Source organism: Malus sylvestris, chromosome 17, assembly GCF_916048215.2.
Source record: "Malus sylvestris chromosome 17, drMalSylv7.2, whole genome shotgun sequence".
In the NCBI taxonomy this organism is placed as follows: domain Eukaryota; kingdom Viridiplantae; phylum Streptophyta; class Magnoliopsida; order Rosales; family Rosaceae; genus Malus; species Malus sylvestris.
The window spans coordinates 27,255,500-27,283,175 of NC_062276.1; the positions used below are offsets into that span (position 1 = coordinate 27,255,500).

Here is a 27,676-nt window from a genome sequence, read left to right on the forward strand (position 1 = left end):
GTAACTACCAAAGTGCACCTTTATCCCTAAATTGAATTGCCTAGTCCATTCGTACTAAAATATTATTAATTTTTTTTATAAAATAATAAAAAAATATTTTCAATTTCGAATGGAATTTTTAATCAATCTTATCACGACACATGTCATTATCCAGAAGTAGAATTTTTGTGGATAGATTTTTAGGTATTTATAGAAAATAATAATAATTTTTCATTTTATTTTTTCCTGTATTTTTAAACAATTTTTTTTTATAATTTTTGATAAATTTGTATTAAGTTACTTAATCTGGACCGTTGGATTTTAAAAAGATTGAAATCCAAGTGCCCAAAATTGGACACATGGCCAACGATAAGATTTCTGACATTTTTATTTTTATTTTTTGGTCGAAAAACCTGAACCGTTGATCTGGAAATTGAACGATCTAAATTTTGCCACATCACAAGCAGTTGGATTTGAATTCAAAAATTTTTGACCTTTGGAAATTCAATGGTCCAGAAAACTAGTAGTTGGAAATCCATCGGCCATCACCACACCACATTGCGTCTATCCCGAAGGCCCTTGGTGCACTTGCCAACACAAGCGCCCCTCTGCAAGTTGTCGGATAACGCGCGCCCACTTTAGCGTGATTCCCACGCGCCTGACACAAAAAAAAAAAAAAAAAAAATGCATGTGGCTGACGTTAGACATCAACTCAGCTGGGTAATGGGTCAGTCGATTTTCAGTTGGGTGACTTGCTAGACTCCCCTGGAGCCTAGTGGATAAGTTGGGGTGGAATGGGTTTTTGGAGGAGGGGAATGGAGGAAAGGGAATAAATGAGCTATTGCCTAGTTAATTAAAGAAGAGGTGGACTTGCTCTAAACAATATTTATCTGAATTCGAGACATGGTAAATTTAAAGAAGAAAAAAAAAAAACTCTAATTAGTTGGGACTCACTCATTTCATGATCGAACGCATTTACGTAGCCTAATTAGGTAAAAGTTGGTACTTATTCTTTGGTCATACTGACACAAAAGTGATTAATACGTTCTCAAGAAAAATTACGACGAGAGCTGAATATTCTAATTTCACAAATGGGAATGATTGAAAAAACAGGAATCTGACTTGTCAGTGCCATGTGTACACAGAGTGATGAAGACCAAACATGTGAGGTGTGAACCTGCACAGTCAAATAATCCAATAAAAAAAAGTGATATACGCGTTCCTGGCCCACCAATCATGGCCTGTCTGTAGGACTACTCCAAATTAAAGAAACATTCCCACCAATACCGGCTATTCACTAGCTACAAAGGATTTTTATTTTTAATGTTAATATATTAAGGAAAAAAAGAGGATTCAAAATGATTATATAATTTAGATGAAGGAGAGTTTTGAGTCCAGATCGTATAAATAGAAACTCAACTTTCTATACATTAGGATATTAGACAATATGTAATAAATGATTTATTTATATGAGTAATGCTAGTTAAATCAACTTTTTAAGAGAAATGCTAAGGAACTCATTCAAAACTGAGACTCTCATTGGACTCTCCACCATCTCATATTTTTGGCACAATGATTTATAACGATGTCACAAGAATTGACGTTAACTTTGAGGTGACAAAGAGTTTATGGATAGTCTCACTTTTGAGAGAGTCAACTTAGCATTTCTCACTTTTTAGACCAAATTTGTAAATTATGTGATGTGTCATCAATAAGAAACTTAAGTAATAATTCAATCATTAATAATCATGTTTTATAAAATATGGTTTAAATAGATGGTCTTCCTCATATTACTCCATTCCATATATAATCATTCAATTTTTAAACAAACTATATTAGGTTTAGATCCTTTTATTATTATTTCAAGGGTTGTTTAGATATAGACCCATACAACTCATATACTTCAGATAAAAACCCACCTATGAATAAACATTCAATCAAAACCCAAAATTTAAATAAATTACCACATAAGAAAATAAGTAACCTATTAATATAAGTTATTTACAATTTATGCCACAACTTTCTATAACTGTTCTCATACAACCATTATTAGCCAACCATTATGGCTAACGTTTTTAACAATTTCCTATATCAGTCTAATAATGAATTAATATAATTCATTAGCATATCTCTTAACTATATAACTTTAGATAAATTATTTTGCGAACACAGAAACATATATATGATAGTAAAATATAAAATAGAAGATACATTTTTTGAAAAGTTAAATTGTAGGTAAACTATATTCATACAAAAACAAAATTGTAGATACACTATTGTTGTGAAAAAAAAAAAGAAGGTAAATATTGTATGTAAAATTGTAGATACATTACTGACACAGTAGGTAAATTAGTTTCATATAAAATTAAAAAGTAGGTAAATTATATTCATAACAAAATAAAATTGTAGATACATTATTGTTAAATAAAAACATGTAAATTTTTATCCTAAAATTTGAACAATAGATAAATTATTTTTGTACATACATTAATTTTTTAAAAATTAAACAATATGTACATCATTAGCTTCACCAATTATACACAGTAGGTGAATTATTTTTGCTAAAACTAAACAATAAGTAAATTATTTTTTAAGATACATTAGTGTTGTAAAAATTAAATAACAGGTACATTATTATATAGGTAAATTATGGTAAAAATTTATAGTTGGCAAAAAAAAAAATTATATATATATAGGTACATTATTTTATTGATAAATATTTTAAAAGATAGACTATTTCATTACAAATATATTTAAATTGAAAATTGTTATTAAGATTAAGAAAACTTTCCAAATTAATTCCTATATCAAATTAGAAGCAAATTTTATGAAGTGAGAGAAACATGAATCAACCAAATTCATATAACATGCAATGCATTTAGAATATTTGTGCCTTTTTTATTATTTTATTTTTGTAAAATCATTAATCCTCCTTAAAATCTGCATATGTTTAATTGTGCACATTAAACATGCAAACAGGGGTATTTTAGGCATTCAAAAATTTTAAAATGTCATAATTAATGAATTTGCTTATGTGAAGTCTAGTCATTGGGTTTTATTCGAGTAAAAATGTTATGTCGGGTTTTATATGAAAGAAATTGAGTTTGAGGGGTTAAAGTCATATTTTCAGTTATTTCAATGTAAAGAACAAAATTATTGCCCACACATCATTATACCAAATTATTTCCTTTAGAAGATGGGAAATGATTAGTGCATATCCCTTAGAAAATGACAGTCCCATATTTTTTTTTCTTTTTTACACACATCAAATCAAATAAAACAAATAAAAATGTAGAACATAACTAAACAAAAATGTAAGGAAAAAAAAAAAATAGTGTGCGGTTATCATTTTTGCTAACTACTTACGACTTCTGTACACTCTTATTTGTTTTTATCACTTAATTGACTAAAAGAGAAATGCTAAAGAGACTATATTAAAATATGACTCTTTATTGACTCTTTGACACCTCATATTTTTAGTACAACGTTACAAATCAACAAAAGCATGTGCAAATTATAAAATAATGATATACATGTGTTGGGGAGTGCATTCATGGACCGTTGGGATCAACAAAATTCGTAATTACAACTATTGGCACTTTTGGGCTGGCTTTGGGAGTATTTTATGCTGCAATTGTGGATGCAAATTTTCTCCTCTTCGATCTTGGACGATTTTGCACCTACAAAACAACTAGCACCTTAGGTTAAGGCCAAAAGCCTCACGCGCCCACGATGAATGGGGGGGGGCTTTGGCCGAAGAACCTCCGATGCCAAAGTTAGAAATTTAGAGAGAAATAGTGTTTAGAGTGTTTTGGAATTTTTGCAAGAGGTTTGGACCGAATTTTTGGTGAGAATATGAGCCTATTTATAGGATTAGGCTTCCCCATTTTTCACCAAGGAAGGGCCGGCCACACCCTTTCCTTTTCTTAGTCAATTTGTGGTTTTTTATTAGCCCCTTTATTGGCTAATAAAATAGAAATGAATGGGGTCTTAAATGATTAGCTTTATTTGAGTAATAAAGTGGAGGAAAATAATAAAAAAAAAAGGTAGGGAAAAGATGGGAGGGAATATGGCCGGTTACTATGGGATTTTTAGGTTTTGTTTTAGGTTTAATTAGCCAATTAATTGGCTAATTAAATATGAAAGGAGATATTTTATTATTTATGGTATTGATTGGCTAATTTAAAAGGGAATGAAAGGTGGAAAAGGTAGAAAAAAGGTGATGGAATAGACTTTGAATGGGGTAGCCGGCCCTATCCCATTTTTTAGGTTTGAGTGGATGTTTCAAATTGGTAATTAAGGGATGATTTTAGGAGATATGGGAAGAATATATTATTTAGATAATTAATTAACTAAATAATATATTAGGGAAATTAAGTTTTGGAAATAATTACCTAAAATAAGATAATTTGGAATTAGTTACCTCTTCTGGAGCATTTTTGAATTGGTTGAGGATGATTACCCACTACTTGCGCGTAGGAATCCCGATATACCTCAAGGGTATTTTTGTCCTCTTTCGTTCACAAATCCACGTGTCGCCTAGTGAATATTTTTGGCTCCACAAATGCCCCCACACCTGTTGAGCTGTTTGCAGAAAAGGGCAATAGGTGTAGAGATTTTTTTGCTTTAGGAAATTCTGAACTGTTTCCTATTTTGTTGTTGATTCTTTCTTTCAATAGGAAATTAAATCCTTCTAGGAAAAGGAAATAAATTTCCCCAAAGCTTATTTAAGTCCACCTTAAGTGGATTGTTAAATCAACTTTTAGAGTGAAACTTATTCATCCTTACAAGAGAAAAAGAGAGCTTAGAGGATATTTGTTCCCCCTCCTCTAGCAATCTTCTACGTCTTGCCCGTGTAAAGGATCGCTCTTCGTTGCTTCCAGGTAAGAAAAAATTATTTTTCTTGTCTTCTTGATTTTCTGGAATCTTTGGATCTTGATTCTTGGCCTGATGGGAATCAGAGACTTGTTATAGGTTGATCTGGTGAACCATGGCATGGTAATGCCATGAAAAAATATTTTTTTTTTCTTGCTGGCCGTTGAAGCAAGCCAGGCCGTGGGGCCTGGCAGGTTTGCTGGTCCTGCGGCTTTAAGCCTAATTCTTTTTTTTTTTTTTTTTTTTTTTTTTTTGCTGCCGAGAGCTGTTTCTTTTTTTTTTTTTTTTTTTTAACAACTCTCTAACAAATCTTCCTTGTACTTTTGTAGAATTTTCAAGCATGTCTTCCTCGAGCCGTAAGAATGATGATGGTGTGCCCCCGCTGTACCGTCAAGGCGGGTCTTTGAGCAAGATTGGCTACTTCAAAGCTGCTCACATCAAGATTAGCTCCGACAATTTGTTTAGAGATTTTCTTGAAACGTATTGGCATGCCATTCCGTCGGGAGTGCGTGTGAGACGAGTTAAAGATGGTAGCAGCCGAGAACCATGCAGTGGAACTCGGAGAACTATCAAGTTCCATCCTTACTATTTTGTGTTAGGGTTTACTTTCCCTATACCGCGTTTCTTCCAAGAAGTGCTTTGCTCTATGAAATGTGCGCCTGCCCAATGTTCCCCGAATGCGGTCCGAGTGATGGTGGGGTTCCACAATTTGAACCAATTCTTTGACTTGGGACTAACCACCAACGAATTTTGGTATTTCTTTGACATAGGTCGTATTGATGGAGTTGGACAACTGCGAATCCGTCATAAGCTTTTTGATAATTCGAGTAAAGGAGATCATGATTGGGCCAAAGAGACTTTGGAGATAAGTGGAGAATGGGAATCTGATTCTTCTCCCGAGCTGCGTGTATCAACGGTCTTCATATCTGGTAAGCAGACTGCTTAGTCTTTTCGGCTGCTTTGCTTTAGTGCCAAATCATTCTTCAATTTTCTGATTGTCTTCTGTTTTTTTTTTTTCTTTTTTTTTTTGTAGATTCGGAATTTGGCTCAACTCCTAGGGTTTCTCCAGATATGAAAAAAGTGCATGTCGCTCTGGGTATTCCTTCCGAGTATCGTGAGTGGCGTTGGCTGCTTAGTCCTCTTCGTAGGGAAAAAGGTGGACTACCCCCAGAAGAAGAAATAAAACGGATCAAGGCAGACGCGATGGCTCGTCCTATCACTGTGGTGGAGCCTACTACCAATGAAGGTGGGAAAAAGAAACATTCCCCGCCTGCTCAAGAGATACCTGCTGAGAAGAAAATGAAGACTGCTCGTGGGGATTCTCCGGCTGCTCCCAAGATTGTGATTGACCTGACTTCCTCTAAGGGCGAGAAAGAACGAACTGCTACATTTGTGCCAGTAACGCCTATTGCTTCGAAGGCTGCTAGCTCGATTGCTGAAAAAATTGCTCAGCGTAAAAGTTCTTCCGTGCCTTTGGTACCGAAGTTTGTGCCAAAACGTCCGTCCGGGACTAAACCTGACTTACCCTTGAAGAGACTTGCTACTATGAAGAGTGATAAGGTGCCCCTGTCTGCTAAAGTGGCGCCGAATACTGCTTCTTCCGCTGCTGCAACCATCTCGTCTGCTGATAAGAATGAAGCTGCTCGCTCAGGCAGGCTTGAAGAATCCGCCAAGGCCGTTTCTGAGGAGGCTGCTAAGATTTGTGCTCTTTTGAAACCAGATCTTCTTGAAGACATGGATGTATGCGCCCAGTTTGTTGATGGCGTCAAAGAGATTGTTGGTCCGAGTCTTTTTGCAAAGCATACACCCGAGTATAGGAAGACTGCTCTGCTAGCCATGATGCAGAAAACAACAATTCTGGCAGCCGAATCTATGTTCCTTGACCAAGAGGACACCAAGGCTGCTAAAGAGATGGCAAGAACTATGGCTGCCGAAGCTTATTCCTCGGTTGAAAAAATCAAAAAATTGGAATCTGAGCTTGCTGCTTTGAAGGAATCTCATACTTCTGACCCCACTTCTCAGCAGCTTGAGGCCGCTCACCAGGAGATCATGGATTTGAAGACTAGGTTTGATGCGGTCCAAACAAAGAATGAAAGTGCAGAGAAGGAAATCGAGCGTTACATACCTCAGATTCGAGATCTTGAACGCTCCATATCTGAACTTCGCTCCGCTGCTTATGCAAAGGATGAAGAATTGATTGCTACTTACAACCAAGCGATCCACTTCAAAGAGGTTGCTGACAGGCTTGAGCCTCAAGTGTCGGAACTTCAAGGTGTTTTGAAGACCAACGACAATCTGAAGAAAGAAATTGAGGAGTTGCAGCGAGTTCGTGCTTGCCTGTTTGAGGAGAATGAGCAGTTGAAGAGTGAGAAAAATGGTTTCGAGGCTTCGCTTATTCAGAACCAATCTGATTTCTACAAGCTGGGCTATGTAGATCATCTCTATGGGCGGTCGTCTGACTTTGAGTTTTCCGGTAAAGACTTCGAGACCTTCTCTATTTCCCCAGAAGACTTGCTCGATTTTACCTTTGAGTCTTCTATCGGTGAAATAGCTGGAGGAGTTGATACCCAGGCTGGAGCAGTCGAGGGTAAAGGTCCGGAGGATGCCGCTGCTGAGAACACCAAGGCTGCTGAAGGTGTAACAACCGAGCAGTTGGGAGATGTCCAAACTACCGAAGAGTAGTCTTCTAGGTAGCTTTTAGGGTTTCCTTTTCTTTCCTTTGTTGCTTTTGCTTGAACTCCTTTGGTATTTGCTTGTTGTTTATCAATTTTGCTATAAAATTTAATAAACTCGCTTCTTTTGCTTTTCCCATTTTTTTTTTAACCTTTAGACCTTATAAGCCAGTGGCAGGCGTGCTACTTTTCTATAAGTAGACAGGCCCACATAGCCTATGCAACCGTAGGTGTTGATGTAGAAACTTCTGCAAAGTTATTAACCATAGGGTTGGCAGCCGGATGCCTTACTTACAGAAGCAGACGAATCCGCGTAACCACTTGGTTATTCAACCTTGGATTTTTCCAATTCCGTAGGCCGTGTAGCAAGTATCACAACACTTTAGGATTTGGTATAAGTTATTCTGCGTTTGACAGAGGTGAAGCTTATCAACTACGTAGCATGTCGGTAGTGGATAAAATCTTCGTGTGTGCACGCTAACTTGTTTAACCTTTCACAATAATGTGCGGTTGCATAAGTCTAGCGTGGTTCTACTGCTCGAAGGGCAAGCCGTAGGCAGTCTTCTGGAAATCCGTAGGCTACCTTAGTGCACTCGGTAGCAGCTTTAGGTTTCCAGGGCAGCCGCCCATTGGGTGTGCTGCATAATGTGCCCCCTCCGTATCTAGGGCCCGGTTCCCTGCGGATTAAGCCGATATACCCATAATCCTTCAACTAGCTAAGCCTTGAAACAGACCATTGTGGCTACTTCTAGGAATCCCGGCGCAAGCCATCATGCACCTAGTCATTCTAGGGCAGCCAAGCTCATCCACGTCTGGATATTCGGAGTGTTGAGTTTATCCTCCCTCCTTGGAGAGCACAGTTGGTCCCTTGGGGGGTGTAATTTTCTTTTGAAGTGCAAAAAGAAATAAGTTGTTGTAGACATATATTAAAGCCAAATTACAAATTACTTTTGAATTCTTTATTGAAAAATAAAATGAGCGAATAACTTGGTTGCAAAAACTGCATGATGATTGGATAGTCCTCGGTTTACGAGGTGGTGACCGTTGAGATGCTCGAGTCTTCGGGTCTTGATATAGTGTGAAGTCACACATGGTATTTCCTCAAATTGTAGGCGTTCCATTGCTTCTCGATCTCTTTATCATTCATGGTAGCAAGAGTATAATTGCCTTTGCCGCCGACTCTGTTGATCTTGTAAGGACCTTCCCAGATGGGGTCCATTTTTTTCGAGCCTTCTCTGCAGGCAGTGATGAAAGCTTTTCTTAGGACTAGGTCTCCAGGTTGGAACTGCCGGATCTTGGCCCTTTTGTTGTAGCTGGAAATGAGCTGCTGCTGGTAGGCTGCGATGCGGGTGATGGTTTGTTCGCGCCTTTCTTCTGCCAGATCTAAATCTGTGGCCATTTCTTTACTGTTCCGCTCAACGTTTGGCAATAGAGTGTTGATGCTTGGCACGATGATGTTGGGAGGTATGATTGCCTCCGAACCAAACGCCAAAGAGAAAGGAGTTTCACCGGTTGCTCGTCTTTTGGTGGTGCGATATGCCCATAAACATCCAGGGAGCTCATCTGGCCATTTTCCCTTTTTGTCGGTGAGGGATTTCTTGAGGCAGTCGAGAATCGTCTTGTTGGATGCTTCAGCCTGCCCATTGCCTTGAGGATATCTTGGTGTGGACATGTGTTGTTTGATGCCGTATTTTTGGAAAAACTTTGCCAAATCTTTTCCCACAAATTGAGGACCGTTGTCAGTGACGATGGACTGAGGGATGCCAAATCGGCAAATGATGTTCCTCCATATAAAGCGCTCTATATCCGTCTGAGTCGTGGTTGTCATGGGTTCTGCTTCTACCCATTTGGTGAAATAGTCGGTTGCCACGATCATCATGCATCTGCCCCCCGTAGCAGGCGGCATAGGCCCTACCAGGTCGATTGCCCACTGCATGAATGGCCAAGGACTCGTTTGCGGGTGTAGCTCACTGGCGGGTAGTGCTGGTACTGGTTTGTAGCGTTGGCAACGGTCGCATTTTTGTACTAACTCCTTAGCATCTTGGTGCATGGTAGGCCAGTAATAGCCTGCGTTAAGAGCCTTTTGGGCTAAGGATCGACCTCCAGAGTGATTCCCACAAACGCCTTCGTGGATTGAGCTTAGAACCTTCAAGTCATCGGGAGGTGCCAGGCAGCGGAGATGTGGTCCGGTGTAGGATCTTCGGACGAGAATGCCATTCCACATATAGTAGCGTGCCGACTTAATTTGAAGCTTCCTTGACTCCAATCTTTCTGTGGGTAATGTGCCGTTGACCAAGTAGTCTATAATTGAACTTTGCCAAGTGGGAGTTACACTAACCTGTGACACTTCGGCTATCGACTCCATCTCTATGCTTGGCTTGTCTAGATATTCCACCGGAATAGAGCGTTTGAATTGGTGGTCAAGGGCGGAGCCTAAACCAGCTAGTGCATCTGCATGTGCATTGTCTGCCCGCGGAACTTGAGTGAGAGTGTAAGTCTGAAATGCTTCAAGCTGCTGGCGTACTTTCTCTAGGTATTGTGCCATCCTTGGGTGTTTTGCAGTGTATTCCCCAGTAGCCTGGCTGGTGATTAGTTGGGAATCAGAATGAATTGCGAGTTTCTTCACCGCCAAGTCTTTTGCCATTCGGAGGCCCGCTAGTAGAGCCTCGTACTCTGCTTCGTTATTGGATGCTTTGAAACCTAGAGTGATCGCCTGCTCGAGCATTGAGCCATCTGGAGTAACAAGAACTACACCTGCTCCCGAGCCTTTATAGTTGGATGCACCGTCGACATGCAAGTTCCAGAAATCTTTATTGGATGGAGTAAGTGTGGCTAAGGTACTCTCTGCTGCTTCTGGGGCGTCGTTGGGCCGCACTGTTGCGTTGCCTAGGCTAGGTGTGAATTCTGCCACGAAATCCGCCAAGGCTTGGGCCTTTATCGCTGTGCGAGGTTGGAAAACTAAACCATATTGGCCAAGTTCCAATGCCCATTTCATCACTCGTTGAGAAGCGTCCGGACCATGTAATATTGATCGTAAGGGATATTGAGTCATAACAATGACTGTATGAGCTTGAAAGTAGGGTCTGAGCTTTCGAGCCGCAACAACTAACGCCAAAATTAATTTTTCGATCTTCGGATATCTTGTTTCTGCATCGAGAAGAGCTTTAGAAGTGTAGAATACCGGCAGTTGGGCCCCCAGCTCTTCTCGTATGAGAGCAGAGCTCACTGCTACCTCGGAAACTGCCAAATAAATATATAAATCCTCCGCTGCTTCCGGCTTGGATAGTAAGGGAGGTGATGTGAGATAACTCTTCAAGTCTTGGAAAGCTTTTTCGCATTCTTCATCCCATTTGTTTCTTTGTGCCCTCTTGATAGCTTTGAAAAAGGGTTTGCATCGATCGGTGGATCGTGAGAGGAAGCGATTGAGGGCGGCTGCTCGTCCGGTCAAGCTTTGGATCTCCTTCAAGGTAGTTGGAGATTTCATCTCTATGATTGCTTGGATTTGCTTGGGATGTGCCTCAATTCCTCGTTGGGTTACTAAGTACCCTAGGAATCGACCTGAAGATACTCCAAACGTGCACTTGGTGGGGTTGAGCTTCATCTTGTACCTTCTAAGGATATTGAAAGCTTCTGCTAAATTGCGAATGTGATCTGATCGCTGCTTGCCCTTTACCATGATATCGTCGACATAGACCTCCATGGTTACCCCAATTTGCTTTTTGAACATCATATTTACTAACCTTTGGTAAGTGGCTCCCGCGTTCTTGAGGCCAAAAGGCATGACCTTGTAGCAGTAAGTGCCTCGCTCTATCACGAACGCAGTTTTCTCCTTGTCGGGCTCATGCATGGCTATTTGGTTGTAGCCGGAGTATGCGTCTAAGAAACTAAGTAACTGGTTTCCAGAAGTTGAATCTACTAATAGATCAATCCGGGGGACAGGATAATGGTCTTTTGGGCATGCTTTGTTGAGGTCAGTGTAATCTACGCAAACCCTCCATTTGCCATTCTCTTTCTTCATGACTAGTACGACATTAGCAAGCCATGCCGAGTGTGCTACCTCTTCTATGAAACCGGCCTCCAATAGTTTGTCGATTTCTGCCTCGATGATCGCTACTCGTTCGGGAGCGAAATGTCTTCTTTTTTGAATTACCGGTTTGGCAGTTGGATCGACGTGCAGCTTGTGGCAGGCCACTTTGGGATCAATACCGGGCATGTCGGATGGTGACCATGCGAAGATATCTCGGTTTTTCCTAAGGAAAATTGTGAGTTCTTCCTTCTCGTCTGGGCTTAGTCGTGAGCCAATTTTAGCCGTCTTTTCCGGCTGCTGGGGATCAAGAATGATGTCTTCGGCGTCCTCTTCGGGTTTCCATCCTATCCTGTCTGCTTGGGTGCCATCTTCTCGATCCACCTGCTGTAATTGCTATTTGGCAATTTCTTTGCCCTTTTGGACTTCGGTAACCTCTACGGGGGTAAAGGTCTTTTTCTTTGTTTCTTTTAACATTTGCACAGTGCATCGTCGGGATGAAGCCTGGTCAGACTTGATCTCTCCGACTCCTCCTCCCGGGATGCGGAATCGGATTTTTTGATACTTGACGGAAGTGACAGCATCCAGCTTGATCAACCAAGGTCTCCCAAGAATCCCATTGTAGGGAGATGGGTCGCTTACAATCGTGAATGTTTGCTTTGAGACGACTGGCGGTGTTTTTACGTCAAGTATGATATGACCGATGGCAGTTGAGGTGTGTCCGTTGAATCCAGTAAGTACCTCTGCCCGGCGTATGATTGTACTTTCCAGGCCCATCTTCTGAATGACTGAAAGTTGAAGTAGGTTGACCGCACTTCCATTGTCAACCATCATCCTGTCGACTATAGCATGGGCTAGTTGGACAGATACTACTAATGCATCGTCGTGTGGGAAGTCGACTCCTTCTGCATCCTGCTCCGTGAAGCCAATGATAGGTCCAGGTTGGGTACCGACTGCATGAACTTGTGAGATTAGTAAGGCCTGCTGGATCTTCCTCTTTTTGGAGTTATTAGTAGCCCCTAAGTGCTCGGACTCAGCGAAAATGCCATTGATTCGAATCGTCTTAGTTGGTGGCTCCTCATCTCCGTCTGCATTCCTTTTTTGCTGCTCAGCTGGCTTGTCCAAATATCTATCGACTTTGCCTTCTTTCACGAGTTTCTCTAGGTAGTTCTTCCAAGTGTAGCAATCGTTGGTTGTGTGACCGGGACCTCGGTGGAATGCACAATACTTAGTGTGGTCCAACTTGGAAGTATCTCCTTTTGACTGCTTCGGCAACTTGAACCATGGTTCATTCTTGACGTCACGAAGGATTTGATGAATCGGAATTGAGAACTTAGAATAGTTGTTGGTCATCGGGCCTTCTTTGGTCGTGGGTCGGTCCCTGCGCTTGAACTCCTGCCTGCCCTTGTTGGGTTGTTTTTCATCCTTCTTTTGAGTAGCTGCCAACTCTTTTCGAGGTTGTTCGGGAGCCTTTTCTGCTTGTCGAGCCTCGTCCCAAAGCGCATGCTTTTCTGCCAGAGCAAAGGAATCTGCTAGAGTTAGGTCTTCTTTCATGATCATTTCTCCAAACAGTGGGTGGTCTGCTGGTAGTCCTTTTTGGAAGGCTGCACTTGCTATCGAGTTGTCGCATCCGACGATCTTCGCCTTCTCTGCTTTGAATCTCTTCACGTAATCGCGAAGCGACTCTTTTGGGTTTTTCTTTACGTTGAACAGGTGATCGGACTTCTTCTTGATCGATCGATAAGATGAGTATTCTTTGGTGAAGACCAAGGAAAGATCATCAAAATTCAGGATGGATCGTGCCGGCAAGGTATGAAACCAATCTTGTGCCTCGCCTTGTAAAGTAGTGGCGAATATTTTGCACATAAGGGCGTCATTATTCCGATAAAGGACCATCGCATTTCGGTAATGCTTCAAGTGTCTTTCGGGATCCCCATCTCCTTTGAAAGATGTGAAGTGTGGCATGCTAAACTTGCGCGGAGGCTCTGCCTGCTCGATCTCATCCGCGAAAGTGACCTGCTCATGTTGGTCATATCTCGCCTTAGTGCCTCATCAACCATTTCGTTGCGCCGAAAATCACGCATCCGCTCATTGAAAAGCCTTTCTACCTCTTCTTGGATTTGCTTTTGTTGGGGTAGCGGAGCTTTTTGCTGCCCTTGGTCTTTTTCTACCGGTCTAGGCTGCTCTTCTTCTCGCTCGGCTCGTCTACGCTGTGGCTGCAATGGATGAGATAGATTCCTAGCAGGCGAGGGATTTCTTTGCAGGCTACCGGTTGAACTAGAGCCAGATTGAACGATCGTTTCATTCCGTTTGTCAGGCTGCCTGCTCCGATGTGATGTGGAGGATACTCCTTGTGAGCCTAATCGCGAATGAATGCTTTGCCTGGAAGGTTGCCCATGTTGATTATCAAAGCGTGGCCCCAACCGTGAATGTATACTTGCTCGTGGGCCTAACCGAGAGTGCACGCTCATCCGCGCGCTAAGACGGGAGTATACGCTATTTCGGGGGCCCAATCGAGAGTGTGCACTGTCTGAATGCTCCACTTGTGATGGGTTGAATGGCTGCTTTCCAGGACGCTGTTTAAAAGGCTCCTTGTCTACCCTTGTTCTACTCCGGGAAACTTCATCGTGAGCGCGATGCATCTCAGTACGTTGTAAAAGTTGATTCACCAAGGTGGTTTGTTGTGCAAGGGCGCTCGTCAATTCTATGACTTGTCGGGACAAGTTTTGTTCGCCATTCGGATTGGAAGAACTTGGATGGAATGCACCTCCTTGAACAATGAAAGGGTGGTTGACTCCAAGTGCGAGATTTGAGTTGGGGAATGTCAAATCTGCAGAGAAATGTGGTGAAAACGCCTCAGCCTCGATGATTGGTCCGGATGGTTGAGATTGTCTCGGGCGGACTTGGGCAGCTTGGGAAACCATGAAAACAGGCTGGGCTGCGGGGGCAGGCTGGATCGTTGGAGCAGGCTGGGCTACAAGAGCAGGCTGGATCACGGGAGCAGGCTGCTCAATGCGCGGTGCATGTGAATGCGAGGCTTGGGCTTTGGTCCACGTAAACTTGGATGGCACGACTCGGGCCGTGGTGAAGGCTCCATGGACCTCGCCACGAGTGGCTACCGAAGTAGCCACCGTGGTGGTTCCCATGGCGGCTGTGGTGAAGGCTCCATGGACCTCGCCACGAGCGGCTACCGAAGTAGCCACCGTGGTGGTTCCCATGGCGGCCGTGGTGAAGGCACCATGGACCTCGCCGCGGGTGGCTACCGAGGTAGCCATCACGGTGGTTCCCATGGTGGAAGCTCGTGGTGATGATGTCGCTCCCCTTCTTGTCGCATTTTGCCTCATGGATCTCCGTAGTCCAATTTCTTGAATACTAGAATTTTTACTTGCGGAATTTTCTAAATTTCTAGTCATTATATTTTTCTTATACGTTTTATCAAAGAACCTTTGCAAGTAGAAAATTCTAATAATAAGAACGTATGAAAAATATTCAAATAGACTAGAAAATAAAGAAAAAACCTTTTTGTACGAGAGTCTTCTACGAGTATGGATTACAACTCTCAATGAAAGCACCAATTTGTGGATGCAAATTTTCTCCTCTTCGATCTTGGACGATTTTGCACCTACAAAACAACTAGCACCTTAGGTTAAGGCCAAAAGCCTCACGCGCCCACGATGAATGGGGGGGGGCTTTGGCCGAAGAACCTCCGATGCCAAAGTTAGAAATTTAGAGAGAAATAGTGTTTAGAGTGTTTTGGAATTTTTGCAAGAGGTTTGGACCGAATTTTTGGTGAGAATATGAGCCTATTTATAGGATTAGGCTTCCCCATTTTTCACCAAGGAAGGGCCGGCCACACCCTTTCCTTTTCTTAGTCAATTTGTGGTTTTTTATTAGCCCCTTTATTGGCTAATAAAATAGAAATGAATGGGGTCTTAAATGATTAGCTTTATTTGAGTAATAAAGTGGAGGAAAATAATAAAAAAAAAAGGTAGGGAAAAGATGGGAGGGAATATGGCCGGTTACTATGGGATTTTTAGGTTTTGTTTTAGGTTTAATTAGCCAATTAATTGGCTAATTAAATATGAAAGGAGATATTTTATTATTTATGGTATTGATTGGCTAATTTAAAAGGGAATGAAAGGTGGAAAAGGTAGAAAAAAGGTGATGGAATAGACTTTGAATGGGGTAGCCGGCCCTATCCCATTTTTTAGGTTTGAGTGGATGTTTCAAATTGGTAATTAAGGGATGATTTTAGGAGATATGGGAAGAATATATTATTTAGATAATTAATTAACTAAATAATATATTAGGGAAATTAAGTTTTGGAAATAATTACCTAAAATAAGATAATTTGGAATTAGTTACCTCTTCTGGAGCATTTTTGAATTGGTTGAGGATGATTACCCACTACTTGCGCGTAGGAATCCCGATATACCTCAAGGGTATTTTTGTCCTCTTTCGTTCACAAATCCACGTGTCGCCTAGTGAATATTTTTGGCTCCACAGCAATAACAAGGTATTCACCGTATGTTGCACACTGTTTGAGTTTTTGATACAAAAATAGTTATGATGAACAGTGAGAGATGCCTTCAAAATTGTAGAGAAAATGAGATCCAAATTTTGATGTTCAAGCGTTTGTTGGAGATGATGTTAGGTCGTAACCCTCTCTTTAGAGCATTTACAGTGGAGATACGCGAATTTGAGAAGTAAAAATCATATTTACATCTCATTTTGCATCTACAGAAAATTTGAACGTGAATTTTACTCTTGTGGAAAGAGGAGATGCAAAACTTAGGATCACATTTAATTTTCTCTACTTACGGAGTCCAGTTCTAATTTAGAATCCGTTTACATTTTTATTAACATTTTTTTGACAAAGATAGATATTTTACATCATTTATTTGGAGAAATTTTGGGTCAACAAAAAAATATCGAATGCTGATTTCAAGGTATTTTGCATCTTATACTGGAGAAGCTGTTATATGTCGAACTTTTGTGTTTGCAATTCACTTTGTGCTACCTTTTTACATTACAAATAAATTGCAATAATGGTGAAAAGGTGGGTTTCTATTTAGTTTTTTTATTTTTTTATTTTTATTTTAAGATACAACTGATGACGGATTACGATTATTCACTTCTTTTGAAGCTGAAATTTCTATTTAGATTAAATAGTAAAAAAAACAAAAATAAGTAGAAACCCATCTTAAAATTCTAAAAATTCACCGGTTAACTGGAGCCCATCTTTCCCTCCAATTTTTTCTTTTGTGTTTGTTTTGTTATCTGAAATTCTGCAAGATACATACGACTTTCTCTGCAAAGCATTTATCTTTAGTCAAAAGCACCTCCACCTTGGGACCCTGCCTTCCACACCACTCCCAGTCGCACTCCATTTTTCTAATCCAAATTCTCAATCACAACAACATAAAAAAAATGAAAAAATCCACAATCAAAAACACAATTATCATAAAAAAACAACAGTGATTAGCAACAATCTCCATAGATTTTCCAACTGTAAAGCAAACCCGCATACATTGGATGCTGCTCAAACACAAAGAACAAAGAAAAAAAGCAAAAGAAATTGCAGCAATGCATATCATGAGCATCCCCATGTCTCTCAATCTTCTTGTTCATCACTTTTGAAGCCAAACCCACAAACCCTAAAGACCCAGAAGAAGCAAACAACCACCACCATGCCTTCAAGACACTTACCTGCCACGACTCTGAGGCCACCCAGTTTCTTGACAAAAACCAGGATCTTATTTTTGGCCCTCACAATCTCAGCCACTTTGGTGATAATCTCATCCATCATCTATTTTCTCTACCATTTTTGGCACTCGCTTGTCAACAGAAACAAGACAATCCCATTTGACTCCAGTGATCCTCTCAAGCTTGAGAGATTCCAATACAAAGAGCTCAAGAATGCAACGAGTGACTTCGATGCTGCTAACGTTATCGGGAAAGGAGGCTCCGGCACCGTCTTCAGAGGCATTCTCAAGTGTGGTAAGTTGATTGCTGTCAAGAGATTGGATGCTTTGAATCTGCAGTCCGAGAGGGAGTTTCAGAACGAGTTGCAGATTCTTGGTGGGTTGAGATCGCCATTTTTGGTGACCCTTTTGGGTTATTGTGTGGAAAAGAATAACAGGATTCTGGTTTATGAGTATATGCCCAATAGGAGTCTCCAGGAATCGCTTTTTGGAGAAGGGCTTTTGAGTTTGGGTTGGGAGAGGAGGTTCGAGATTGTTTTAGATGTTGCCAGGGCGCTTGAGTTCTTGCATTTGGGATGTGATCCTCCTGTTATTCATGGTGATATTAAGCCGAGTAACATTTTGCTTGATTTCGATTATCGGGCAAAGATTTCGGATTTTGGGTTGTCAAGGATTAAGGTGGAGGGTGAGTTTGGGGTTGATATGTTCAGCCAGGACTTGGGTAAGAGTCAGGAGCTGTGGAAGAGTCAGGATCTGTCTGGGAACTTGGCGGCGGAAACTCCAGCAATCGGTACCCCCGTGGAGAGTGCTAGCGAGGTAGATTTTGCTCTTGCTTTGCAAGCTTCTTCTTCGTCGAAAAATAGTAAAAAAAGTTGTAATGTTAAGGCCTTGAACTTGAATTCTGTGAATTATAATGCCAACATTGCTTGTGAGAGTGATGTTAAGAGTAAACATGCTAAGGGGAAAGAGGTTTCGAGTGTAGATTTTGGTGGGGATGATTGGAATAATAGGTTTGTGCCTTACGATGACGAGCTTAGTAGCATTGATCACAGTAAGGAGTTGAATATTATTGCCTGCAATGGTGTCGATGATGCAGAGGATACGAAACAGTGGGGGAAGGATTGGTGGTGGAAGCAGGATGGAAGTGGTGAATTGTGCAGTAAAGATTATGTTACAGAGTGGATAGGGAGTCAGATTTGCCCGTCTTCGAATCCTGACTGGGATGATGAAAAGAAGAGCATTCCCGAGAAGAGTGACGTGGATGTGTCGACTCCGGTGGATAAATCAGAAAATGCAGATGAGCCCCGTTTGCAAGAATTTATGTTCGAAAACCTCAATAAGGGGTTTGAGAAAAGAGAATCCAAGGGCAGGAAAAATCGTAAAAGGAAACCGAGGAAGATGCAAGAGTGGTGGAAAGAAGAGCACCTTGCTGAGATTAGCAAGAAGGGTAGTAAGCTAAAAAATCTTGAAACAAAGTGGAAGAAGGGCTTCAAAATGCCGCGTTTTGATCTTGGAAAATGGCTTTACCTTCACAGACGAAAGAATTTCAGGGAGCAGAGTCAAGATGGATGTGATCAAAATGGGGAGTTCAGTTTTAGGAGGGGATGGAAGAAAAAGAATGCACATTCCGTTGGCAGTGACGTCCACAGTGGCGATATATTTAGTCGTGAACTCAGCAGCACAACAAGCATGAGAGGAACTTTGTGCTATGTTGCACCAGAGTATGGTGGCTGTGGATACTTGATGGAGAAGGCTGACATTTACAGTCTCGGAGTTCTAATCCTCGTGGTTGTGTCCGGTAGAAGACCATTACATGTTCTTGCATCGCCCATGAAGCTCGAAAAGGCGAATTTAATAAGCTGGTGTCGACAGTTGGCGCAAGCAGGAAACATACTTGAGCTTGTAGATGAGAGATTGAAAGACGAGTACAATAAGGACCAGGCAAATTTGTGCATAAATTTGGCTCTCTCTTGCTTACAGAAGATGCCAGAGTTGCGTCCGGAAATTGGGGAGATTGTTAAGATCTTGAGAGGGGATATGGATCTCCCACCACTTCCGTTCGAGTTCTCTCCCTCCCCGCCTTCAAAGTTATACAGCAGGTCAAGGAGAAAACGTACCGCCTCTGCAGATTAGGCACTGCAACACATTCTTCATTTTACTTCTCCTTGATCATTCCTCGCCGGGGTTATGGTGATTGTAATATATAAGAGATGATCCGAAATCGTTGGTGAAGTCTGAAAGATGTGTAGCATGAGGATCATATTGTTGTATGTACACTAGGTAGATGCTTCTGTTTTCTTTTTTCCATTAAATGGGTTCATGTTCAAGTACACCTGACTTCCCTTTCTTGTTTCATGTAAACCAGAATTTTCAACCATAATAAACCAAAAGACTCCTTGAATTTACGGATTTTATAGGCCCTCAGTTTTATCCATGGACTTGTCAGGCATGCATGGTTTTTCTGGTTCTGCCTTCAAACAATTGTAGGGACTTTTCCCACAAATTGTACGTTCTTTATAAAATTTGGGGCTGACTAATTCATTTTCCGTCGTTAATTTGGACAAAATTTGACTGTCGGTTTTCATTTTTTCCTTCGATGCACATTGAATCTAGTGAACCACTCAATCCAATCAAAGACAGGAAACGAGACTTGAAGGATCGTTCTCATGTGTTACTTATTAAAAAAGGGCTTTTCCCACCACATATAAAAAAAAAACCCTGGTCAGATAAACTTTGACAAACATAGAAGGTGATTGATTGTTTAAGAGAAATGCTAATGTGATTTTCCCAAAATTTGATTTTTTTTATGAAGCTCTGTCACTCTACAGTTTAACGTTAATTTTTATATCAATATTATAAGATATTGTGCTACGAATATAAAACGACAAAAGATCATAGAAAGTCTTATTTTTCAGAGAAGCCCTCATCGCTCAAATTCGGTTGGAGCTAATTTTTGTAAGCCATGAAGCACTCGAGTCGTAGTCATGGGCCAAAGCTGTTTGAGTACTACTAAAGTGTGAATGATTAACCCACGAGAGGCTTAACGCTACTCACTCAAAACAAAAGGATGTGCATAAAGTCGTAGAAATATTTTTCCACTTAATTTTTTCTGCTGAATTATCATTGTTATTCTGCTTTCCTAGAAAGAAGAGAAGGAAAAAAGGACGTTGCTCCGTGTCTGGGGCCTTTGCAAGCTAAAAATAGATGTGAACTTAGGGGGACACCTCTTGGAAGCAATATTTGCATTCTTTAAAATAATGATTTTCACACTCCTAGAAAGAAGAAAAATCATTGTTACAATTGGGGTCCCTCAACTCATTAAAACGCGTAGCTACGGTCATTTTTGTCAAATTCGTCAGAATTTTGTCAAAATGAGTTATGTTGAAAGGATAATTGCTCTAATTGGATTAAAGTTGAGGGATTATTTCTCCTGTTGAGTTAAAGCTACGGGATCATTTCTCCAGTTGAATTAAAGTTGAGTGACCAATGGTAATGAATTTTTAGTTGAGGGACCATAGATTGCATGTTTTGATGAGTTGAGGGATCAATGGTAATGAATTTTTAGTTACAGGACCATTACTTAAATTAAGTTAAAATTAAAGAACTATTGTTACAATTCACTTTTAAGTTTTTTTCCCTTCTGAAATCTTTTACCATAATCATTTTTTTTTCCTGCCATCAGTTGAAAGCATCATTTTGGTGGGACTATTGCTGGATGGCAATGTGGTATACTTTTTCAGGAAAACGGTAGCGTTTTATTGATGATTAAATAGTACTATTTTCAAATAAAGCATATTTAGTAAACTTTATGAATATGGTGTGGTTCATTTTAAATTTATTCTTGGATTCTTTTTGCCTGGTCAGATATTAGAAATTAATCATGTCACAGCAATTCTAAACGTTAGAATTTTAAACCATGAGTTTTTGCTTTGGATGTTATGATGTTTTCAGTCCTAATGACATTGTTCTCTTGTTGCAAGACATTTTATACTAATTTTTTAGAGGAGGGGGGAGTTTCGAGCTTGTGACGTATGAGTAGAAACCCAACACTTTATCCACTAGGATATTATATCACATGCAAGACATTTCATACTATTTAGTTTTCATCTTATTGCAGCAATATCAGAAGATATTTTTCAAGTATATGAGAAAGGTGACATCCGTCCTCATCAAATCAATGATGTACCAGAATATCGGGCTACATGAAACTGGGTATAACTCGGTTTCACTCAATTGACATCCACTTGAATGGAGAAAGAAGTCACAATCTTCTTCTGCAATCCAACATTACTCGAAAGATATACATATTTAAGAGACCGTTTGATAACCATTTCGTATTTAGTTTTTAGTTTTCATTTTTCATTTAAAAAAATTTGATTTAGTAACTACTTGTAAAGCCAAGTTTTAATAACTAAAAAAAAAAAAGTAAATTTCAGTTTTTTTTTCTTTTCTTTAAGTGAAAAAAAAAACTGAAAACTTAAAATGAGATAATTATCAAACGGCTTACCGTTGCTAATTTTTTCTATATGCATGATGAAATATGTTAAAGATCAAGAGTAAGCGAAACACGGTCCAAGTACATATAAATCGTGCCAAACGGATGATGATCACGGAGTACTAGAAGCTGGTGAGACTGGACTTGTTGATGATCGTCAAGCCAACGATATTGTGAACCCTACGGAAGTCCAAGCTACATGTATGCTCAAATTCTGTCTAGCCTTAAAGATCAGGCTTAACACACTTCAAGTCAATCTTACCTGTAGGCTGTAACTAATGCGACATGCCCACTACTAGTACTACAAAGCACAATGGAATGAATCAATGAATACATATTACTACGTTGATCACGTGTCGATTATCTTACTTTTAATCAAGCTACTGAGATGAGATTTGAAATCGAATTTCTGTTGCATCATCGTGTTCTTCTGATCCCTTAGGCTCTGTACTGACGGGCCTGGCTTTTATCGATCTGCTGTTAAATGTGTTGAGTCAATTATATCAGCTTGATCACAGGTATCTAAGTTTCTACTGCTACTCTTCTTTTTTCTCTATCCATTTATTGTTTATTGATCACAGCAATGCTTTATGGCATGGAATGTTAGGCGGTGAAGCATCAACACGTAGACAAAATAAGTGTAGCGGAGATGAGAATGCTTCGTGGATGTGGGGCACAAGAAAGGACAAGTTAGGAACGAGGATATCCGAGGTAAATTAGGAGTAGCCGAAATTGAAGATAAGATGAGAGAAAATCGGTTAAAATGGTTTGGACATGTGAAACGAAGACCTATGGATGCTCCAATTAAAAGATGCGATTACAAGACAGAGGCTCAGGGCCAAAGGGTAGAGGAAGACCTAGGAAGACTTGGAAATAGACTCTAACAAAAGACTTGGACGACTTGGATGACTTGGATGTAACGAAAAACATGACACAAAACCGACTACAATTGCGTTCTAGGATTCATATAGCCGATCTCACTTAGTGAGATAAGGCTGTGGAGTTGTTGTTGATTGTTCTTTTTTAGGTCAGCTAAGTTCCTCATTCTCAAGAGTTCTTCGATTTCGCTATTTTGCTGTAAAAATCTTATTGCTATAGCAGCACGCAACATGACACGTTACAGAAATTCCTCCCAGACGGGTGGTTTAGCTCAGTGTAAGTTTTGCAGTCGTGGTTAGATTGCATGATTTATATTTCCGACTGTACTCTAGATTCTCAGTAAGTTATAAACTGAATTATTTGATCAAGAAAAAACATAGTTGCTCATTCGCGTCATTTTCTTCAACACTGGTTCATTTAATCAATATCATAACTAGAATACAGCAGCAACAATCTTATAAACTTTTGATCACTCTGAGACTGAGTGATGTGAATCTCATAAGTTTTTTATCACTCTGAGTGATTGTGCTACCTCCGTCATGATCGGCCTCTCGTCCGGATTTGTTTTGAGACACCTCCCTATGAGCTTGGCACATTCCACTACTTGCTTCTTGTTTTCTTCTTCCAATACCTTGGCCTCTAAATAGGTTTTGCAAAGATTTGCTAACATCGTAAACTGGTGATCGTTATATGAGCTTGAAGCGGCGTTGTTATCGTTCTCCATATACCAATCTAGTAAACCACCCCATCTCTTTCCTGCAAAGATCTCACATAATAGAACTCCAAAGCTGTGGACATCGCTCTTTTCTGAAGTACGTCCGGATATAGCATATTCAGGAGGCAGGCACCCTTGAGTTCCGGTAATCACTTCAACATCTACATGAGTTTTACCAAAAGGAATTGGTACTGAGGTTCGGAACTCGGACAGCTTGGCGACATAGTCTTGGTCTAAGAAGATATGTCCCGTCTTTATATCTCGATGGATGATCATCTTCGGCATGCCGTAGTGGAGATAAGCAACTGCACCTGCTACTTCAATTGCAATCTTTAACCTGATCGGCCACGCTAGCGATTCACCATCTCCATAGATGTGGTGGGAGAGATTACCTTTTGTTGGGAATTCATAAATTAGTGTAGGCAGCTCGGTCTCAAGGCAGCAACCCAACAGCTTCAAAACGTTCTTGTGCTTGCTCATGTTCGAGGCAATTGCTACTTCATTCGCAATCAATTCCAGAGGATCCATGTAACTACTTGAGTCTGCTTCGAACTTCTTAACCAAAATCTGGCGTTCTTCGTGGACTCCTTTGTAAAGTCGAGAATTCCAATCCCTATGTATCATTCCATCCCAGCCGTAGTCATTCGTTGCCTTGTTGAGGTCTCGTTCGGAGTGCATCCGAATCGGATTACAACTTCCATCGAAAGAATGTATGAGCTGTTCCAACATAGCGGCTCCATTCTTCAAGAAGCAGCCCTTCTTTTCCCTGTTGTATTTGTTGTTTCTGAATCTTGATAGCATATTGGAAGATATGCTTTTCAGTTGCCGAAGTAACAACTTTATTTGGGGCTTAACGCGCAAAACATCGATAGTGTGATTAAATTTCTTCACGACTATCGTTTACTTTGAAAAAAATCTTGAAGACTTTGAAAATGGACTGGCCCTCGAGAAGTCTTCAAGTAAAAAATTGAAGACAATTAAAAATTAAATTAAATTGGGTAATAATCTACTTTAAATTACAGGGAGGGGAGGGGAACCGAACTTGGTGAGAAGAGCACACTCCTCTAACCAACTTGACTGCGTTTAGCCCCAAGTTGGCTGACTTTCTGAACGGGGCCAAAAGACTGGAGCTAAACCTAACGGAAACCAATATGCAATCACTCTTCAGAAACCACAAAAAAAGAGCAAAAAGGATACTTTCTGCGGAATGGAGCTGCGAGGTTGAAGCCACTCATACATTATTTTGATGGAAATTGTGATCCAATTCAAATGGACTGATCATCAAATTCATATGAGCAGAAGGCTCGGTTTTCCTACACCTCATGTCGAAGTAGATGCAGCTCGCTCAAGAACTGCTGACATCAATAGCAACTGAAAATGGAAAACAGTTGATGGGGTTATAGCTAGCCTACTCTTGGAAGGCAAATGAATGTAGTCACCGACTCCCTGCCAAGTCTATGGTCTTAACAGTGACGGCCTACGCTGCTATAAAACTAGTGTGAATGCCTCGATGTATGCCAGCCTAGAAATAGCTCAAACGATCAAAACTATAAACAACCGGAGTTGAAAATAGTCGAAGGGCTCTCGAAATCTAGTCATTTGAAAAATAAAAGTTCAGGTAATACATTTGAGAGGAGAAGGAAAAACCTCAAAACACTTCAGCCTAAATCACATAACGTGAAAGTCTGATGAGAATACATTAAGAGAGAAAAGAAATAAACAAATTCGTAAGAACTCGGAACAAATAAATTCAACACTTCCCTGAGTTATACCACAAGCACTACACCCATCCAAATCCCAAGCACAGCATTGCCAAGGAAACCACCAAGGCCCGAAATCCCTGTTGAGGAACCACCAGGACAGCAGCATCTGATGAAGAGTTATGAGCACTGACGGGGGCCGTTGGGGGGGAAGGCAGAGGATGGACAAGGACAGAGACCTTCATGCCACTGTAGCACTGGCCATTGCCACAAATGAAGTAATACCTCTTCGCCTGATTGAGGGGGATGAAGTCTTTGCCACTGCTCCAGTTCCCAACTGCACCATCCAAGGTGCAGTTGTCATACCCTGTTTGGTTCACTTCAAACACATTGTACTGGTTCTTTTGGTACCTAAACGCTGCAATTTAACAAACACTCCACTTTGAGAACAAATAGAAAAACATGGATAAATAAGAAAAACTTGCACAAAAGATAAATTGATTGATTTGGCCCAAAATATTTAATTTGGTAGTCACAAAATGCGTCTGCACAAATAGGGGTGGAATATTTTACCAAATACCGTACCATACTCATGTTGTACCAATTGGTGATGATAATGGTAAACAAAACCATTAGATATACTGAAAGTTTGGCATGGTAATGATAATAAATTTTGACACACCAAAAGTTTAATATGGTAATTGGTACGAGGGTTTTGATATGGTAACCATACCGAACCCAACCCCATGCACAAATAGAAATTTTTCAAAGAACAAGATTGATGGTCCTTGAGCTATGAAATTTGTGAAAGAAAACTTTCTCAAATAGAAAATTAAGGTAAACTTCAGGGTATGTTTGGGTGAGGAACTTCCAAATTCTAAGGGATTTAAGCATATTTGTAATGCTCATGTGGTGCATTTTCTAATTCCTCGTATGTAATTTTTTGTGATCCATTTCTTCTTCATTTTACCTAATGGCGTTATAATTTGAAAGTCCCTCACCCGAACATACCTTAAAGATTTTCAAAATGTATGTGCTAGTTTCAATTCTAGTGTACAATAATATGGCATTTCTCATTTCTCTATAAATTTTTTTACATCAACAAAATATAAGCAAATTTTCCGATGGTATATAGCAGAGTGATACAAAAATAAATGGCTAAAACTGAAATAATAGATTTAAACAGTTTAGGAAATCAAATCTAACGGTTAAAACATATGGCAGAAACACACACACATATATATATATATATATATATATATATATATATATAGAGAGAGAGAGAGAGAGAGAGAGAGAGAGATTGTTATCTTACAGATAAGGTCCCCAACATAGAAAGTATGGTTGTTGGCCCAGAGGGTGTAGTTTTGGCCAGGATTCCAGCCACGGTTGGCTCCAACAATGTGGTCAGTGGCAAGGATTGGAGTGAGCACTGCAAGCCCCGAGATGATGAAAACGAGAAGCAAGATGTGGTCGTGGAATTTGGTGTTGGATGAGGACTTGGACATCTCTTCCTTCACTTCCCTCCCTCTCTCTCTTCTCTCTCTCTCTCTCTCTCTCTCTCTCTCTCTCTCCGCTTCTCAGAACTCACTATAATATCACTCTAGTGGAGTCTGGAAAGACGGTTCAAAAGTTCAATTATCTGGGTTGTGTGGGAGCCACACAACACAACAATTATATTCATATATGGGGGTCCAATCCAACTATGTTGACAGAGTGGTCCACTGTTTAGTTTTTGGAAGGATATGGATTTGAATTAAAGCATCAAATAAAAGTGAATACTATATTAGCACTATCAAGTGACCTACTCTCTAAGGATATGTGCTCGTATTGTATTGGTTCTACGATGCAACTTTAACTTTTTTTCGAAGTGTTAGAGCATCGATCACTTAAGCGTGTGTACGTGATTGTGGATCGTTGATGTGATCTTGCATCAATAGCCGATAATTCATTTATTATAAATAGCTGAAGAAGGTACAAATGCAAAGTAAGTCATAGGTTTTTAATATGAACTTTAAGATATCGTCGTGTCAACTTGTTGAACTTAAAAATGGCAAATTTTTAATTTTTCCTTAGTATGTTAACGAGTCATGTAGGTTTGTCAGGTTTTAACCGAAATCGGAGAGGGCACATTTTAGATGCACTCCATGACATGTTTATTTCTATACATTTCTAGATTGAGGCAGAGGGTTCTAGAAAATTTACTTTAAATGAAGAGTTTTTAAACCAGTGAAAAGAGTCTTAGGGGGTGTTTGTTTGACCTTCTTAGGTGGGACTGGATTAGACTACACTATAGTCTGATGTTTGGTATGGACAAGGATTAGGTTTAATGGGATTAGATCTGACTCGTACGGATTAAACCCCTCGCTAGGAGTTCCTAGTGAAGCACCCCAAAAATGCCCGGATTCGTAAGACCTCATGCGCTCATGCGAGAGAGATCCTCGCTCATCCTGCGAGAAAGTGTCGTTGACGGCCTCCTCCCTCACCTTCTCCTCCTCATCGCCTCTCATCGCCCACAATCTCGTATATTTCTTCCCGTCCCTCCCAACCGTTGAAGAATCCAAAGCAACATTAAGAATTTGGAATCTGGTTTGAGATCGAGAAGGCAAAGCTGGAGAGGGGAGAAAAAGAG

At 40.3% G+C, this 27,676-nt stretch overlaps 4 protein-coding genes across 4 annotated transcripts; 1 reads left to right on the plus strand and 3 right to left on the minus strand.

Annotated features, from left to right (window-relative positions):
• Positions 1 to 11,946: 11,946 nt before the first annotated feature.
• On the minus strand, positions 11,947 to 13,110 carry LOC126611937 (uncharacterized). The gene has a single exon (XM_050280242.1). It carries the CDS (start codon positions 13,108 to 13,110, stop codon positions 11,947 to 11,949), a length of 1,164 nt encoding a protein of 387 aa, XP_050136199.1.
• A 3,770-nt stretch (positions 13,111 to 16,880) lies between these two features.
• Positions 16,881 to 19,664, plus strand: LOC126609967 (putative receptor-like protein kinase At1g80870). The gene has a single exon (XM_050277897.1). The coding sequence runs from the start codon at positions 17,241 to 17,243 to the stop codon at positions 19,386 to 19,388; it is 2,148 nt and encodes a 715-aa protein (XP_050133854.1). The 5' UTR covers positions 16,881 to 17,240; the 3' UTR covers positions 19,389 to 19,664.
• A 3,361-nt stretch (positions 19,665 to 23,025) lies between these two features.
• Positions 23,026 to 24,809, minus strand: LOC126609980 (serine/threonine-protein kinase ZRK7-like). Its single transcript, XM_050277916.1, has one exon. It carries the CDS (start codon positions 24,143 to 24,145, stop codon positions 23,126 to 23,128), a length of 1,020 nt encoding a protein of 339 aa, XP_050133873.1. The 5' UTR covers positions 24,146 to 24,809; the 3' UTR covers positions 23,026 to 23,125.
• Positions 24,810 to 24,926: 117 nt separating this feature from the next.
• LOC126609986 (lamin-like protein) lies at positions 24,927 to 26,656 on the minus strand. Its single transcript, XM_050277923.1, has 2 exons — positions 26,360 to 26,656; positions 24,927 to 25,462 (listed from the first exon to the last, which is right to left on the minus strand). Exons 1-2 carry the CDS (start codon positions 26,550 to 26,552, stop codon positions 25,125 to 25,127), a joined length of 531 nt encoding a protein of 176 aa, XP_050133880.1. The 5' UTR covers positions 26,553 to 26,656; the 3' UTR covers positions 24,927 to 25,124.
• Positions 26,657 to 27,676: the final 1,020 nt, after the last annotated feature.